This window comes from Globicephala melas, chromosome 2 (genome assembly GCF_963455315.2).
Source record: "Globicephala melas chromosome 2, mGloMel1.2, whole genome shotgun sequence".
NCBI lineage: Eukaryota > Metazoa > Chordata > Mammalia > Artiodactyla > Delphinidae > Globicephala > Globicephala melas.
This window is the reverse complement of record NC_083315.2, coordinates 152,543,072-152,560,469: the sequence shown is the minus strand read 5'-3', so window position 1 is coordinate 152,560,469 and position 17,398 is coordinate 152,543,072. Positions and strand designations below refer to the sequence as shown.

General features: G+C 51.1%; 1 protein-coding gene across 8 annotated transcripts in view; it reads right to left on the bottom strand.

Moving 5' to 3' along the window:
• Positions 1-17,398, bottom strand: part of ADCK1 (aarF domain containing kinase 1) — a 112,102-nt gene that overhangs the window by 61,027 nt on the left and 33,677 nt on the right. For 6 of the 8 annotated variants that reach the window (XM_030831906.2, XM_030831911.2, XM_060295119.1 and 3 more), the window contains exon 4: positions 8,844-9,047. The exons of 1 other annotated variant lie outside the window; for it this stretch is intronic. In XM_030831906.2, coding sequence (XP_030687766.1) covers positions 8,844-9,047 — 204 coding nt within the window. Of the gene's footprint in view, positions 1-8,843; positions 9,048-14,747; positions 14,841-17,398 lie in introns of all 8 variants that reach the window. One more of the 8 variants, XM_060295122.1, reaches the window with a different exon arrangement.

Here is a 17,398-nt window from a genome sequence, read left to right as displayed (position 1 = left end):
TGGGAGTACATGAGGAGGCCCAGGGGGCCCACTTCACCAGACACTGTACCTCAGTTTCCTACCTGTAAAATAACGAATAATGGTATCCATCTCAGAGGGTTCTAGTGAGAAGTGAGTTGATCCATGTGAAAGCTTTAAAGCAATGCCTGATACCTGGCCGGCATTCACGTGTGTGTGTGTGTGTGTGTGTGTGTGTGTGTGTGTGCGCGCGCACGCACACGGTGCTGTTCATCATCCTTTATCAAAGCCTGAGAAATAAAGGAGGGCCATGAGAGGACAGGCCTGAGGTACAAATGCAGGTTGATGCGAAAACCCTGTGCAGCCAGGGTGCAGCTGTGTGAAGAGTGGAGAGGCCAACGGGGCTAGAAAGAAAGCAGGGGGCGGGGGGCAGCACTTGAGTTGCTCTCCGGGGGCCCCCATTCCACAGGCGTGAGAGGGACGTGGCTCAGGCTGGGTAAGGTTCACCCAGGAGCTACAGAAGAATCGGACGGTAGGCGCCCCAGAGACCGGCATGGGCGCCCGCCCACCCCAGAGGAGGAGGCCTGCAGAGGGGTGTGGGCCTGAGGTGGAGCCGGGCCAGGAGGCCTGGGGAAGAAGGGCCAGTGTGGATGCCTCAGTCTCTCACCCAGTGACTAATGGCACGCCATCTGTCCCGGCTGACAGGAATGCTTCCCGCCATCCATCTCCCACTCGTTAAATTACCATTTTATGGCCAAAATCTCTCTCATAATTGATAAAAATCTCCTTTTGATGTTCAGCATTATTGGGGGCAAAATGTTTTTCTATTCTTCATTATGTTTTTAATATAAATGTATTTTTTATTGAGAGCTGCTGGGAAGGCTGGATGAGCCCAGGTCGGGAGGGAGGGTGGTCAGCTCCCCCCGTCCCCTCCCCACCCCGCATTCCAGCTCCTTCTGTTCCGTTCCCAGAACGCTCACACGGTAGCCTTGGGGAGGAGGGGTGCTGTCTGGGGAGACAAAGAAACCAGACGCCAGAAGAAGACCGAAAGAAGCAATTCTACAGACAGCTGAAGCCCTCAGGGTGGGCCTCAGCTGCAGGCCAGCAGAGCAGCCCAGGGGTGGTAAAGGGTGAGCTGACCTCGGCCCGGCCCCTGCCAGTGTGTGCGAGAACAGGGCAGGAGCCCCAGAGGGCACGGACCCCCGGGGGCTGGCATGGTACCTGGCACAGAGGAGTGCTCCATAAATATGTGTGAACAAATACGAGACGGGCAGGGAGAAGTTGGGTCGGCATTGGAAAGAAGGCAGCAAGGAACACGACAGCACGGAGGCTTGTGTCATCAGGGAGGAAAGTGTTCTGCCAGCCGCGGGCCCCCAGGTGGAATCAGCCCCGGGGGCAGGAGGGGCTCCTCTTACCTCTGTCCTAAGCTCTTCTCTAGCCCTAGTCCAACCCAGGGCATGTTCAGCCCTCCGCACGTCCCATACCCACCTCCTCCAGGACAAGGGAAGTTGAGTCCAGCTGCCTTCCTGCAAGTGAGGAAGGCACGGTGGGTCCTGGACACAGCACAGCCGCCGACTTATGGCCCTGGGCACCCGTGGCTCCACCTCCTCCACGGAATCAGACCAACAGTACATGAGAGGTGCTGCTGACGGGCCTCAGGAAACTGCCCGCTGAGCTGCCAGCAGCCCCCAACGTGGGGGTCTGTTGGGAGGGTGGTGCTCAAGCAGCCCAGGAGACAGGCTCCAAGGCAGCCTGTGCGAGGTTTCTAACAGTGGGAGGGAAGGGGCTGGCCACTAGATGGAATGCTGGGTACCAATCAGGAAGGCGAAGAGAAAGGCCGATGCTTCTAGCAAAATAGTATCTGGGACCATACCTCGTATCAGAAAACCTGGCTAAAGACCCAACTCCACCATTTAAAGTCTCCCAGAACCTTGGTTCCTCGCACATATGAAGCATCCAGCGCAACACAGAAACAACAGCTAACCTTTGCTGGTCATCTGCTCTGTGCCAGGCATGCTCTAAGTGCTCCACATTCATTCATTCGTTTAATCCCTGCAGCAAGCCTGTGAGGCAGGTACTGTCATTATCCCCATTTTACTGATCAAGAAACTGAGGGACAGAGAAGATACGTAACATGTCCAAGGTCACAAAGATAGTAAACCAACAGGCAGTCTGGCTCCTGCCCACCTCAAAGGCTCAAAAAGAAGCTCAAGGGCCGTGTGAAAGCAGGACCCAGGGTACAAACGTGCAAGCCAAGCGAAGGGCCGTGTGGGGAACGATGAGGGTTAATTTTACGTGTTAATTTGGCCGGGCCACAGCGCCCAGAAATCTGGTCAAACATTATTCTGATGTTTCTGTAAGGGTGTTTGGGGATGAGATATATATTTAAATTAGTAGACTCTGAGTAAAGCAGACTGCCCTCCTTAATATTGGTGGGCCTCATCCAATCAGTTGAAGGCCTGAATCAAACAAGACTGACCTCCCCAAGCAAGAGAAAATTCTGCCAGCAGATGCACATCAGCTCTTCTTGGGTCTCCAGCCCAATGGCCCACCCTGAAGACTTCTGACTTGCCAGCCTCCATAACTGCATAAGCCAGTTCCTTAAAATCAATCAATCAATCACTATTTATTTATTAGATAAAAGAACACACATGTACCCTACTGGCTCTGTTTCTCTGGCCAATCCTGACTAATAGAAGAATAAAAATCCAGCCCTGGTAGAGCGGTCACTGCCTGGGGGAAGGGATGCCCAGCTCAGGCACCTTTTCCTAGTTCTCACAAAGTTCTCTGCGTGCCAGCAGAAGTCCTGTGTGCAGGCAGGCAGAAATGATATGGCTCAGCCCAGAGCCGGTCATTCACTCTCCAAGCCTACGGTCCCCTCCCCCAGTCCTGAGGCCTCCACCCAAGCCCCTGTTCCAGTCTCTGCACGGCCCCCACCCAGTGGTCCCACACCAGGAACCCCCTGCACAGGCCAGGAGTTCCTGCCTCACCTCCCCGCCTTCTGCTTTTGCCTCCGCTGGTCCTCACGTCAACAGTGCCTTCTCTCTACTACCACCACCAAGCTTGAGAGATGAATGATGGTCCTGGGAGCAGAGCTTCTTTATCTCTTTTTCTGAACTTTTGCTTACAACTGAAACATCGCCCTCCACCTGTACCTGTAGGTTTGTGTGAAACAATGACGGGTGCATTTTCCCATCTGAATCACAGTGATTCTCTTCTGCATTCTCACAGCCACTCTGGTCAGATGGCCCATCAGAACACTGAGCCCTTGTCCCTGGGAGCTATGGGGAGTTACAAAACAAGGTGAAATCTAGATCCCCACCCTGTGGGAGCCCAGGGGTGAAAGACAGATAAAACATCTTTCAGAGCACAGAAGCCAAACCCCAGCACCCCAATACCAGCACAAGCATTGCCCCTAACAAAGGTATTTCTGTGCTCTGCTCCAGCCCCTAACTTCATTTCCTTTGGTTTTTCATAGAATTTAAGGGTTCAAAAGAACGTTATCTGATACAACTATGTTCCGGGACAATGAACAAAACTGGATCATTCACTGAAATATATTGTAAGGAGATTGGACTTGTCTGTATGTGCTGGGGAGGTGGGGAGAGATATGTGTGTGTGTTTATGACCAAAGTTAACTGTACCATTGCAGTTGAGGGTTCCATCATCTCTTCCAAAGTCCCACTGTAACTCCTACCCCCAAGCTCTCCGCCCACCTCAAACCTCCCGCCTCCACCTTCCCCACCTGTAAAAGATGACCTCATCTCCCATGTTACTAAGAAAATTCGTCTCCACTCTGTCCTTCTTTGCTCAGGCCCCTCTCCTCCAGGCTCCCATTATGAAAAGAACATTCAAAGGCCCCTCTCAATGTAACCTCAGCCCCAACTTTGCAACCTCGGCTCCACTGGCCACCAGCTTGAACCCCATATACTAGTCAATAAGACTATTCACCGTGCACTCTCTGTACTTTATGCTTTCCACCGCTTGCATCTTTGGCACATCTCATTAATCAGTAATCCCCTCCTCCAACCTCCACCTCCTCCAACCCCACCCATCTTTTTTTTTTTTTCTTTTTTTTTTTTTTGCGGTATGTGGGCCTCTCACTGTTGTGGCCTCTCCCGTTGCGGAACACAGGCTCCGGACGCGCAGGCCCAGCGGCCATGGCTCACGGGCCTTAGCCGCTCCGCAGCATGTGGGATCCTCCCGGAGCGGGGCACGAACCCGTATCCCCTGCATCGGCAGGCGGACTCTCAACCACTGCGCCACCAGGGAAGCCCCCAACCCCACCCATCTTTGAGATCCTGGGTCAGATGCCACCTGCTTCAGAAAGCTTCTATCCACCCAAATATAATATCTATCTATCTATCTCCCTCTCTCCATCTCTCTCTCAGTCTCTCTCTCCCTCTCTCTCCATCTCTCTCTCTCTCTCTCTGTCTCTCTCTCTGCCTCTCTGCCCCTCTCTCTCTCTCTCCATCTCTCTCTCTGCCTCTCTCTCTCTCTCTCTCTCTCTCTCTCTCTCTCGCAGGCACTTACATGGCCAGGTATTACAGTGATGAGTGTACCTCTTGATGACCCCAGACCACAGGGGCCAGAATGAGGTCTTACCCATTATGGCTGCAGCCACAGCTTCCAGCTCTGTGCCTCTCTCACTAAATTCAAGCTGCTTAGACAACAAAGAGAAAGAAGAAATGGAAAAAGGAAGGAAAACGTGTTGAACCATAGAACTGCATGCTCTTAGAGTCTGCAGGGGCCCTTAGAGGACTCCTACTCCAAACGAGGAAGCCGTAAGGATAGGCTGGTGGTCAGTGTGAAGAGCCCTGCCAGGTCCTCCAACACACAGCCGAGAGCTCCTTGGGACCAGGATGGTCAACAGTCTCGTACCTTAGGCTTGTGTCTGCCCCATTCAGGGTCAGAGGTGTCAGCCCAGGCTCCCTCCACAGCATGGACCATGCCCAGGAGTACAAATCATCTGAATCTCAGCCAGCTGCTGGGGCTCCCCTCTGGAAGGAAGGACCGTGTCTTCAACACCCCTCCCTGACTCTCGAGCTCAGGCGCCATCTGCTGGTCGAGATCAGCACTGCACCTGGACCCACAGCCCTAAGGGCAGTCAGGAGACCAAGGTTGAGACCATCTCCAACCCACTCCAGATCCAAGTCACTTTGGAAGCAGCAGAAATGACCCCACATCCTAGAGTTCTGACTTCTGACTGATTCCCAGGACCTGTCCTTCGGGACTTAAGCCTAACATTCAAAAGAAAAAGAAAAAAGTAAGTTTCTTTGTAGTAATAATAGTAGAAACTTCCAAGGCACAGATACACGGACACATAGAAAAGTGATTTACAGAGGATTTCTGCCAAACAGAAGCTCTGTTAATAAGAGATAAAGCACTGGCCAGAAGATCAGGAGATCTGACGTCTTGTCCCATCCCTCACATGCCACTCCCTTAGCTACCCGGTCCCCCAGACTCCCTACCCAGGCCAAGCCCTATGCCAGGATGGTACCCCTTCACTTGCCCTCACCTCTGCACTGACAGCACTGGCTGCTGTCCAGGGATTTGGACTGATCCAGAACCAAGTGCAAATCATGGGATCCAGAAGAGCCGCCACCTAACCCTCATCCCCCATGCTGGGGACACCCCTCAGGGCCAGCCCTATCTGCCTGGGACAGGGATCGGTCTGAGGATATTAGTGACCCGCCCCCCAAGGCCTCTGCTGATGGGAGGGGCCCCTAAGAGCATAGAGGGAACCAGTCAGTGCAAGCTGGGACGCACCGGCCTCGAGCTCCTCTGGCCACCTCTCCTCACTCTTCAGTCTGAGACCCAGGGGCAGCTATGCAGTCTCTAAGCTCGAGGTAACCTCAGAGCCCACACAAGGACTCACACCTAGAAAGAAGACGGTGATGCATGGCAGACTCGGCTTCCTTTCACCACACTCCTGGAACCAGGGACGGAACGGAGGGCCCCAGGGCAGGCGTGGAGCCCAGGATCAGTGGGGCTGGCTGAAACATCTTCCTGGGGGGAGGGCTGCTCCCCGAGAAGTGTCACAGGACACTTCACTGGAGGAGGAGGGAAGTGCAGAGTGAGTGACTTTCCCCGCCCTCACAGCCCCACTACCCTGCTTCCCACCTGTCTCCTTTCCCCTCCCTCCACCCACAGGCTGAGAAAGTGTGTCACCGGGAACAAAAGGGGTGAGGGAAGACTTTGACTGTGCACCTGTAGTGCCGGGTAAGAAACCAGAGGTCTCTGAGCTTCCCAGCTGTAAGGGACGCCTCCTCTGAGCCATGACCTTGACATTAGCCTCCTTTTCTCAGAGGACTCGAGTCAAGCTGTGGGTCAGAAGCCACAGGCCACCACGCTCAGGAGGACTTGGCCGGGGGGCTTAGAGAAGAGACCCTGAAGATGCAGGCAGCATCCTCTAACCCCAGACATGCCAGCTGGGCGGGCACACCATGACTGCTGACACCCCCAGCTTCCCATCTCGCTCCACCCTGGCTCGGAGGAAGCCACTGCCCTGCTCTTGCCTCCCCCTCCAGCTCTCCAGAGACAAGTCGGCCTCCAAGGGTTAATCTGCTGCCTTCCCTCCCTTGCCTCCGCCCCCCACTAAGCTGCCACATGCTAGCAATGATGCACTTCACACTGTTATTATTTATTTAGTTTTATATTTAGTTTTAGTGATTTATTTAGTTTTAATTTGGGGGTGCACCTCATGCTGTAGGAAGCAGGGGGCCAACGGTCTTGGCAAGAAGCAAGCGCGCACACGGCTGTGCCAGGCCAATCCCGTCCCCTCTGCTGCGGCCCCTGCATCCTAACCCCGCTCTTCCCAGCCTGTGGTCTGCTCCTGACACCAGCCCTAAATCTTCACTCAATCTTCCCCCTGTCCCGTTGGAGATGTTCCTCCTCAGTAGGAAGGGAATCCACAGAGGCTTCTATGCTCACCTCCTGCGTGACCCAGGCCCCCCAGAGTCAGTTAGAGGCCAGCCCAGGCCAGGCTATCACTGAGGAGTGGTTCACGTTTGGCTGGCTGCCGGGCACAAGATACCAGCTCTACAGAAAGGCGACAGCCAGGGCCAGCTCCACGCAGACCAGAGAACATGGAACATGGTCTTTATGAATCTCTGCCCCTACTCTCCACCTAGTCCGCAGTAGCCTAAGGAAACTGTCACTTACCAGCCATTGGTTCATTAAACAAACACTGGTGCCCACGATATACCACATCCTATCCTGGAACTGCAGATGGGATTAAAAGGACCATCATGGTCTTCATCCCCAGACTTTACAACTTACTGTGAAACCAACTAGACACAACTAACCAAACTACAAGAGGCACAAGCAGAAGGAGCAAAGGTGTGCAGAGGGTCAGAGAAGATTTCACAGGAGAGCTGGGATTTGGCCAGGACACACAGCACCTTGCACAGTGCCCAGCATTTGGTAGACAGATGGACGAATGGCCTAGAAACACAGGGAATCACTTGACAGGGAGAGAATGGGGTAAAGAGATTCCAGGCAGACAGAGACCATGGCAGCTTCAAAGTGGATGGGGTAGACCTTGAAAGTCCTGCCAAAGATTTGATTTGGGGAAACTGGGAGGCACCAAAGGTGATAAAATAATCTCAGGAAAGGCATCAGCTGATCTAGGCTTGACTTTAAGATTATTTTGCTCAGAAAGGTTCTAGACCCAAAGGGTTCTCTCTCTAGGAGGAGAATTTCAAATATAATAATAGGTGAAGGAAGAAAATAAGTTTTTTTTTTTATTAGCGTTCTCTGGGGTACCATGAAATTATAGCACATAATTTGTAAGGCTGGGCCTGATCGGCCAGTCGGCACCCTGCAGATGGCTGCTCCAATCCCTCCCCATCCCCAGAAACGAGATGAGCGGAACAGGTCAGCAAGGATCCACACCACTGTGGCGATCTGGGTTCCACACATCCTGTAGGTCACTGGCATGAGTCCAGAGGAGTGTGACCAGGGCTGTGTATGGAAGGGCCCTCAGCCCCTTTCTCTTTTGCTCCATGGGGTGGATGAAGATCAGGAAAGTTTGAGGAGGCAGGCCTAGCCCTTAGGAGGAAGCATGTTCAACAATTAGAGATGAGTGATAATAGAACGGACCACCTTAGGCAGCAGGTAAGAGAATAAGCTTCCTATCACTGGAGGTAATCAAGCAGTGGCCCACAGACGTTCTGGGAAAGTCATAGCACTGAATGATTAGGACAGCTCACTGATAGAGCAGTGCACTGGAATCACTTACTAACAGTCCCCTTGGACGCGCTACCTGATCACTCTAAGTCTCCATCCCTCATCTGCAAAATGGGGTTAATGATGGCACCTACCTCATAGGTTTGCCCTGAGGACTGAGATAACATGTGGGAAACAGCGCAGGTGTGAGTGCGCAGTAAACCCTCAATAATTGATAGGTTTGTTTTTTTTTTTTTTTTTTTGCGGTACGCGGGCCTCTCACTGCTATGGACTCTCCCGTTGCGGAGCACAGGCTCCGGACGCGCAGGCTCAGTGGCCATGGCTTACGGACGCAGCCGCTCCGGGGCATGTGGGATCCTCCCGGACCGGGGCACGAACCCGTGTCCCCTGCATCGGCAGGCGGACTCTCAACCACTTCGCCACCAGGGAAGCCTGATAGGTATTATTAAATTCAACCATATGAATCATATTAAGTTACAGGTCAAAAACAATCAAATATCAACGATTTCGTATGGCCCAACTAATATTTTATACTGAGGGCCACTCAGGTTCCTTCTAACCTCTCTGCTTTCACACTGAAGTCTCTGCGAAGCGTAGTTCCACGCCACTGGTGGAGCCCCAGGGCCTGGGGCCAAGCAGCGAGAACTCTGCGGGGGCCTTTTCGGAAGCCCATCCCCCCTGGCAGAGGTGGGTACCTCTTTGCCCAGGTCCTCTCGGATGACCTGGCGGACCTCCTGCATGCTGCTCTGTGGGGCCTGGCTGTGTAGCACCTTCAGCGTGCTGGTGTACTCCTCCGGCAGCAGGTAGTCCAGAGCCCCCAGGTGCTGGCCCACCTTGATGAACGTGCCCCGGTTGGCACAGCAGAGCTCGCAAAGGCGCCTGGCAGAGCGAAGGTGCACCTGCAGGAAGACAGGCGGGGCCAGAGATGTGAATGCTCACTGTCTGCTGCATGCTCTTCTCTTCTCCTGCCCCCTCTGCTTAGAAACCCTGATTCACCACCACCCCCCCCAGTGTACATACACGCACGCACACACACACACACACACACACCATCATTCACCTTCAGTCTCCCGGTACCCAGAGCAGTCAATTCCAATCTCAAACTGGAACCAGCCTTCTGACATGGCCCGATGCTTCTGATCGCCTTTCCTTCAAAACTTACCTGGTCCAAGTCCCACTCCCTCAGAAACTAGCGTTTGTCCAAGGCTTTCAACCGATTCTAATCTACACTTATGATTCATTCAAGGATACACTGAGTTCACGCATTTGCCACCCACCCCTCAGTCATACTAATAATACCATCTGTTTGTCTGGAGGTCTACAATTTTTAAACATGGCCATATTCATTATTTTTTTAATCCTTACAACAATTTAGGGAGGCAAGTGCTGGTATCTTTAAGGATAAGAAACTCAGACGTTTTGCTTATCAAGAAATAGCTAACTACTGTCAAAGGAAGGTCTAGAAAACGCTTCAAACCTACAGCGCTTTAACGCAGCCAACTTTAGCAGGGTCTCCTGTCAACTGAAGGAGAACTTTACAGGGAGCATCAGGCACACGGGGTAGGCAGCAGGGCAGGCTGTGCAGGACAAGCCGGCCTTGACTTGCAGCCTGATGCCCACCTGTCCTTCCAGAGTGGGAGGTGGCTTCCATCTGCCCCCAGGCTACACATCCCCAGTCATCACCCCAGCTCAGCTGAGGGCCTTGGCATTTTGAGGGTCCTGCCTTCTTGGAGCTACAGTTCCTGAAGCAGGATGAAGCCATGGGCACACACAAAAGACAAGGGAGCCCAGTGCCCTGTGGGAACCTGGTACCCTCGTCCACCCATAAGTCAACCGGGAGAGTGAATATCTAGGATGGACTTACGCTCTCTCAAGTGGTATGAAGGATGCTGACACAATTAAGTGTGTATCGGAGGCAATAAACCACATGGAGAGATAAATAACCATTGGCAACAAAGACGGAAGAAACGTTCAAAGATCCTGCATAATTAGTTGCTGAGTGAACCATACAGAAACCCGTTACCTTAGGAATTAAGAAGAGGACACTGCAGCCCTGAACACCCTGGTCCCAGCAGCCAGGGAGCCATCTATCCACTCCCTCTAGAGCAGAGGGATGCCCCACACTCCAGGCACTCACAAGCTGTCCTTAGGCCCTCAAGGGCTCTGCTGGACACCTCTGCATCCCACCCCAACCCACTACTGCGGAAGCCTATGTCCACATGACTCTATGCCCCTGAACAGAGTGCGGGCGCCTGGTCCAAACTAGGCCAAGAAGAGTCTTTTTTCTCTGACAGGAGGGTGCAGAGAGAAGGGAATTGACTCTAAGAATTAAGGCGGGGCGGGTGTGGGGAGAGAACACATTTCCCTAGATGAGTAAAAGGCCCATGGGGGCAGCAGTGGGGGTGGACTGGGAATTGAGCTGGCCGGTGTCAGATGGTAGAAGGTCACTACTGTCCAAGGCCACACTCATGTTCTGAGGAAGTGAGAAAGAAGGCAAACGTGGTCAAATATGGAACTGGGCGTTTCCCCACCCTCCATGAGTCCAGGCTGTTATGAACAAATGACTCTTTACAGCTCAAATAATCAACGCCAATTCCCACCCTGCCGAATAAGAGGCAGCCAGCAAGTCATCCACGATCCATGTGTCCTAAGGTACAGTGTGACCGGAAGCCAGGTCCCACCAGAGGCTCCCGGTGAGGCTGCCCTGGCACCCAGCAAGTCATCCACGATCCATGTGTCCTAAGGTACAGTGTGACCGGAACCCAGGTCCCACCAGAGGCTCCCAGTGAGGCTGCCCTGGCACCCAGCTGCCCACTCCCCCAAGGAGGCATGCTCAGCCCTCACGCCAAAGCCACTGCAGGGTCAAGGCAGAGGACTGGAAGGCGGAGTGAGGACACACCCCATGGTCTCTGCCCCTCCCAGGAAAGACATCAACCACTGTGTATTCACTGGGGGCTGAGTCCCACGCCCTCCACCGCGTGGGGAGATGTGACAGAGCCACTCACACACAGAGAATGACACGTGGCAGTAGGATCACACTGAGGACCACGGAGCTCACAGATGGGAGAAACAAGAGGGTTGGCATTAGAAAGGCTTGGCTCCTGGGGAGAAGCGGGGTGCGTGCAGCTCAGGAACACAGGGCCTCTCAGCTGCAAATCCACGCCTCTTTGCCGTGCGCTGTGATACTGGTGCTAGACCCTGTGTCATTTCTCCTTTGTCAGATGGGTCGCTATTAGGCTTTGTCAACAGGGGGCTCTGGGGAACACTGCAAGGCCACAGCGCAAGGAGGCTCCCTTACTGTCTCCGTGCACTGTTTTCAGCTCATCAGCCAGTGGGTAGTGGCTTGGGGGTGACCACTTTGGTGGCCCTCACGGACCAGCCCACCCTCTGTAAATTTCTCCACTACCTGATGGGCCCCTCCTGTGGACCAACTCAGGCCCCATATCTTCCAGCAAGTGTTCTGACCACCCAGCAGGCGGCTCCTACACACTAGCTCCAGGTCGCGCCCTCCTACAAATTTCTCTGCCACCTGGCAGGCTGTTCCCATGGACCATGCCCGCCATCACGTCTCATCACCAGGGCAGCCCAGCATCCCAGCCTTGCAGGTGGGAGGCCCCCAGCTGAGTCTTTAGCTCTGTTCTTGTTCACCACCCCCTCAGCCCTAGAGGGAGCAGGTGCTTTACGCATTTACTACTTCTGCACCTTTAGGATCTTCTTCTACTCCTTTTAGGAGTTAACTACCTTTTCCTAGTGAACGAGTCTTTATATTTAAATTACAGGTATGACTAGTCCCTGGCTGATACATAGGATTAGCCCCTGAAATTGAACCTGAAAAGATTAGAATAAAAAACGAGGGCCTTTCAGATCGAGAGAACAACATGCGTGTGTGTGTGTGTGTGTGTGTGTGTGTGTGTGTGTGTGTGTGTGTGTGTGTGTGTGTGTGTGTGAGAGATACTGAAGACCTGCTCCACCATTTTCTTTAGACTGGATTCACATCTGCATTTATCTCTGCTGCTGGCCGCCCTCAGAAAGCATTAGCCTCACCCTAACAAGCCCTCCTACCAAGGAGCAGAGCCAGGGCTCTGCTGCCCCTCACCTGTGGCCTGAGCCAGTCCTGGGTAGGGCGTCTCTTGGCACAAAGTGATGGTCACCTTCAGGACACTGTCTGGGCAATGCAGAGAGCCCTCTCTGGTCACACAAGCCCAGGAAGGCTGGTCTACTGCTGACTCACTGGTTACTGGGCACATCAGCCATTGGGGACAGAGACCATGTGTTGTGTCCCCTGTAGACTCTGTGTCCCCCAGGGCAAGCCATGCATGAGCTAGAAATGTACACTGATGACAACCTTGGGTCATACACTCAGAAAACCATCATCCAGGAAGCTGAATCAGCATCTACTGCAAATGGCACCCACATTTCAACAAAAGAAGCCCCAAAGTCACCTTCAACCAGCTTCTAATTAAATACACACACACACACACACACACACACACACAGAGTCACATGGGGGTGAGGGACATTGCCACTAACCAAAAAGTGTAAATGTTCTTTTAAAGCCAAAAGACACACATGCTGAATAACAGAGCAGGCACTCTGGTCTCCAGCGTCCCTTTCTAGCTCCAGCTCCTACAGCTCCACCATCCTTTGGGATCAGAAGGCAGGTGCCACTCAGAACTTCAAGAAATTACTCGATTAGTGCAAACTCCCTCTTTCAGCATTCACCTCCTGCTTGCTGGTACCTGGGATGGAGGACTGCCCTTCCCCCAGCTCACTGAGCATCCTTGCTTCTGGGATCTGTAAGTAATAATAAATCTTGTAACTCTACTTCCTCTGTGCGGGTGTATTTAAACTGTACCTTCAATCAAAACAACCCACTGCGTTTCACTTCCCCAGTGGAAGCTTGGATGCCGAGGGAGCTACCAGCCAACCCCATGTAGGAGGCTTGCGCTCCTCATTCATCAGGTCATAAACTACATATTCTTAATTCAATACACCAGCTCTTGCTTCTCAACACATGTTACTGCCCTAACACTCCCCACCCATTTGCTCACTGGACCCGAGTCCTGCCCTTACCCAGCACCTGGTTTCACTGCCGCGTGTCCTCACTGCAGAGTCCCCACACTCCCCCTTCTGTTCCTGCCAAAACACGGCAGGAACGGCTGGCAGTGTCTCTCTGCCCCTCCTCCAACTTTGTTTTCACTCCCAGCTCAATAACTTGCCTTATGATTATCTCATTACCAATAACCTTGTTGTAATGAGTTTTAATCTGCCTCATATTAATTAAAAGCATTGTCATCAGCCAGCTTGGGTTGGGGTTGGGGGGGCGGGCAGTGAATAGCTAATAAGATCAACTCAGTACTGATTAATTATTGATTGGGAGGGATGGAGCAAAGGCCCAAGGAGAGCAATCCTTTACTCGTGTCTAAATCCCGAAGAGTAGGGATCTCGAGCCCCAAACTTGGCAGAAAGGCACCAAAGCCAGACCGAATCAAAGAGGCTTCCCGTCAGAATTGAGCAGTGTCTCCAATGGGATTTCGGGGTGTGACTGTGAGACAGAGACGAAACAGACAGACGCATACACATACCCCACACATCACAGGAAGAAAGAGACAGTGAAAGACAAGGTTACAGACAGACCCCAAAACAGACAAGCCCCTTGACGGATTCTTCTAATCAAAGATTCAAGACCCAAAGGAAATGCACTGACATGTAAAGTGTTACCTCTGGGCAGTGAGATTAAAAGAATACTTTTCTTTATAGGTTTTTCTGTATTTTTCAAATTTCTTAAAACTAATATGTATTATATCAATAATAGAGGAGAATTTTAAAAAATAATCCCTTCTTCAACATCTTCTGGAAATAGATAAGTCCAGCTGACAAGATTCTCCCATGCAGACTGGACCAGCTTGGTGCAGAATCCAGCATCTCTTCCCCAATTTTCCAGGGTGCTATGATCCACGTGTGTGTTTTTCATCATGAAAATGGAACTGCAGGGCTTCCCTGGTGGCGCAGTGGTTGACAGTCCACCTGCCAGTGCAGGGGACACGGGTTCATGCCCCGGTCCAGGAGGATCCCACATGCCGCGGAGCAGCTGGGCCCGTGAGCCATGGCCGCTGAGCCTGCACGTCCGGAGCCTGTGCTCCGCAACGGGAGAGGCCACAGCAGTGAGAGGCCCGTGTACCGCAAAAAAAAAAAAAAAAAAAAAAAAATGGAACTGCAACTCCTCCATCCCCAAGGAATCAGGCCAGGATGGTCTCCAAGGTTGCTTTTCTGGATGTCACCCTTTGCTTTAAGCTCTCATTTAAGCAAAAAAGTAAAACTAACTCATCATGTCTTGGGGGAAAAAAAACAAGTTGCAGTTTATAAAAGTTTTGAAGGAGCCTGACCACAAATTTAATCCCACTCCTTGGGAGGGTCCTCTGTCTCTCCTCTGACTACCTGTCAGGTAGATCCTGGTTAAGAGCACAGGGCCAGCATCAGATTGCCACAGTCTATATCCCAACTTCACCACTCAGAATTTGGTGATCTTGGGCAAGTTATGTAACCTCTGCTTACTTCTGACTGCTTATCTATAAAAGAAAGACAATAATAGTACCTACCTCATAGGGCTGCTGTGAAGATTAAATGAGGTGAGGCAACGCATGCACTCCACTTAGCCAGAACTGGCATTTCTGTACTTGCTGTAAGGGTACCTAGAATTTGTTTTAAGGTATGGTAAGACACACAGACATGGAAATGACTATCATAAAGAAAGAAGTTTTTACTCACAATTCCTTACAAGTAGGAGAGTTGGCATGCCACACAGAGCCACACTGGAAAGCACCAGGGTTGGCCAGGAGAGAGAGGGCGTGAGGGAAAATGTGGGCAAAGCTTTTATTGTGGATTCGATGGGAAAGAATGGGTGAGACTTAGGAGTGGCTAGTTTTAAGTATTTCATTTGGCTTTGGGGCGTAGGGGATGTTCCTAGTTGTTTGGTACCTGGTCCTGGGGTGAATAAGGCAGGTGGATAGTGACCCAGAGTGTAACAGCTCAGTAACAGAGGTGGTTGGCAGGTATGGGCTCCAGATTGGTTGGTTTGCCTATGAAAGGCATGCTCACAGGTGAGTTGCTTACTATCTCTTGGAACTAGTTAACTTTGAGAGCAGCAGTACCCCCAGTTTCAAAGCATCAGAATATAAAAAACATGATCAATACTCTAGCTATACTCCCTTGGGGAATCTCACCAGAATCATGGTGGTAAATACCGTCTACACACTGATGATACACAAATGCATATCCCCTACCCAGACCTCTCCCCTGACTCCAGACTCACATATCCAACTTCTTCTCTGACATCACCCAATGTCCAATGAGCTTCTCAAACTCAGCGTGACTTTCCCACCACTTCTACCACCACCAAACCTACTCCTCCCTCAGTCTTCCCCATCTTAGGAAATTGCAACTCTAAACTTGGAGTTGTCAAAGCCATAAATATTGATGTCACCCTTAACATGTCTTCCCAAATGGGGACCAAAATTACCTTCCCATGTGAAATAACAAAAAAGTGGACAAGATTTACCAAAAAAAGAAAAAAAAAGTTTTCTAAGGCATTGGGCATCAGGAAAGGAAGGAGAGTGGTTCCTGAGAGATGGGAAACAAACAAGGTGAACACTATGGTTGCCCCAATTTACAGCATTGAGGGTTTCCAGGCCACAGTGCAGGGAAGGGGAACCCAGGCAGTGAACAGGAGATTCTCTGAACTGAAGAGACAGAGCTGAGAGGCCAGAAAGACCAAAGTAGCTAGAGTTTGCAGGACAGAGTACTGGAGAGTAGACAGATGTACAAAGAAAGAACTCTGAAGATCTGCTGAGGGTCCATCTCACATATTCAGCTAAGTACTAGTCAGCACATGCACACAAGAAAACTACCTGAGCCAGAGAAATAACAACCACAATAGACTAGGGTTAACAGTACCCAGTGTTCATATAAGGTCTATTTCCACCAGCCATACCGGAAAATCTCGTAATTCTTGAGACTTTTGTTATAATACCCAGAAGTGGTTTGACTCAGTTAAGGGGAATATCCCAAACTAAACACTGTTCCATTCCCAACTAATAAATATTAAAAGAAAGACTTGAAAAAAAATCACTGTTTTCAGGGCTTCCCTGGTGGCGCAGTGGTTGAGAGTCCGCCTGCCGATGCAGGGGACACGGGTTCGTGCCCTGGTCCGGGAGGATCCCACATGCTGCCGAGCAGCTGGGCCCGTGAGCCATGGCTGCTGAGCCTGCGCATCCGGAGCCTCTGCTCCGCAATGGAGAGGCCGCAGCAGTGAGAGGCCCGCGTACCGAAAAAAAAAAAATCACTGTTTCCAAGTAACTTAACTGTGTCCCAGAACAAAGCTCAAGAATATTTCTAAGAATACAAATATATCTAGTACCCAAAAAGATAAAACTGCAATGTCTGGCACCTAATAAAAAATTTACCAGGCATGCAAATAAACGGAAAAATACAACACATAATGAGAAAAAAAAATCAATCAATCAAACCAACCCAAAACTGAAACCTATATTAGTAAAGGAGGACAGCGGTTATAACTGCATTTCATATGTTCAAAAAGTTAAGCAGCAACATGGGCAATATAAAAAAAGAGAACATGATCCAAATGAAACTTCTAGAGGTGAACACTAATGTTTGATATGAAAAATACACTGGATGGGGCTTCCCTGGTGGCGCTGTGGTTGAGAGTCCGCCTGCCGATGCAGGGGACACGGGTTCGTGCCCCGGTCCGGGAAGATCCCACATGCCGCGGAGCGGCTGGGCCTGTGAGCCATGGCCACTGGGCCTGCGCGTCCGGAGCCTGTGCTCTGCAACGGGAGAGGCCACAACAGTGAGAGGCCCACGTACCGCCAAAAAAAAAAAAAAAAAAAAAAAAACACTGGATGGGATAAATGGCAGATTAGACATTGTAGAAGAAAGGATTAGTGAACCTCAAGACCTACCAATAGAAACTATTCAAAATGAAACACACAGAGGAAAAAAAATTTTTTTTAATGAAAAGAGCATCAGCGATCTGTGGGACAAATTCAAGCAGACTTGTAAACATGTAGTTGGAATCCCCAAAGGAGATGGAATGGGAGATGTGGAGAAAAAATATTTAAAGAAATAATAACTGAATTTTTTTCAAATTTGATTTTCAAAATCTATAAACCAACAGGTCCAAGAATCTCAACAAGCCCCAAGCATAAAAAACATGAAGAACACTACATAATGA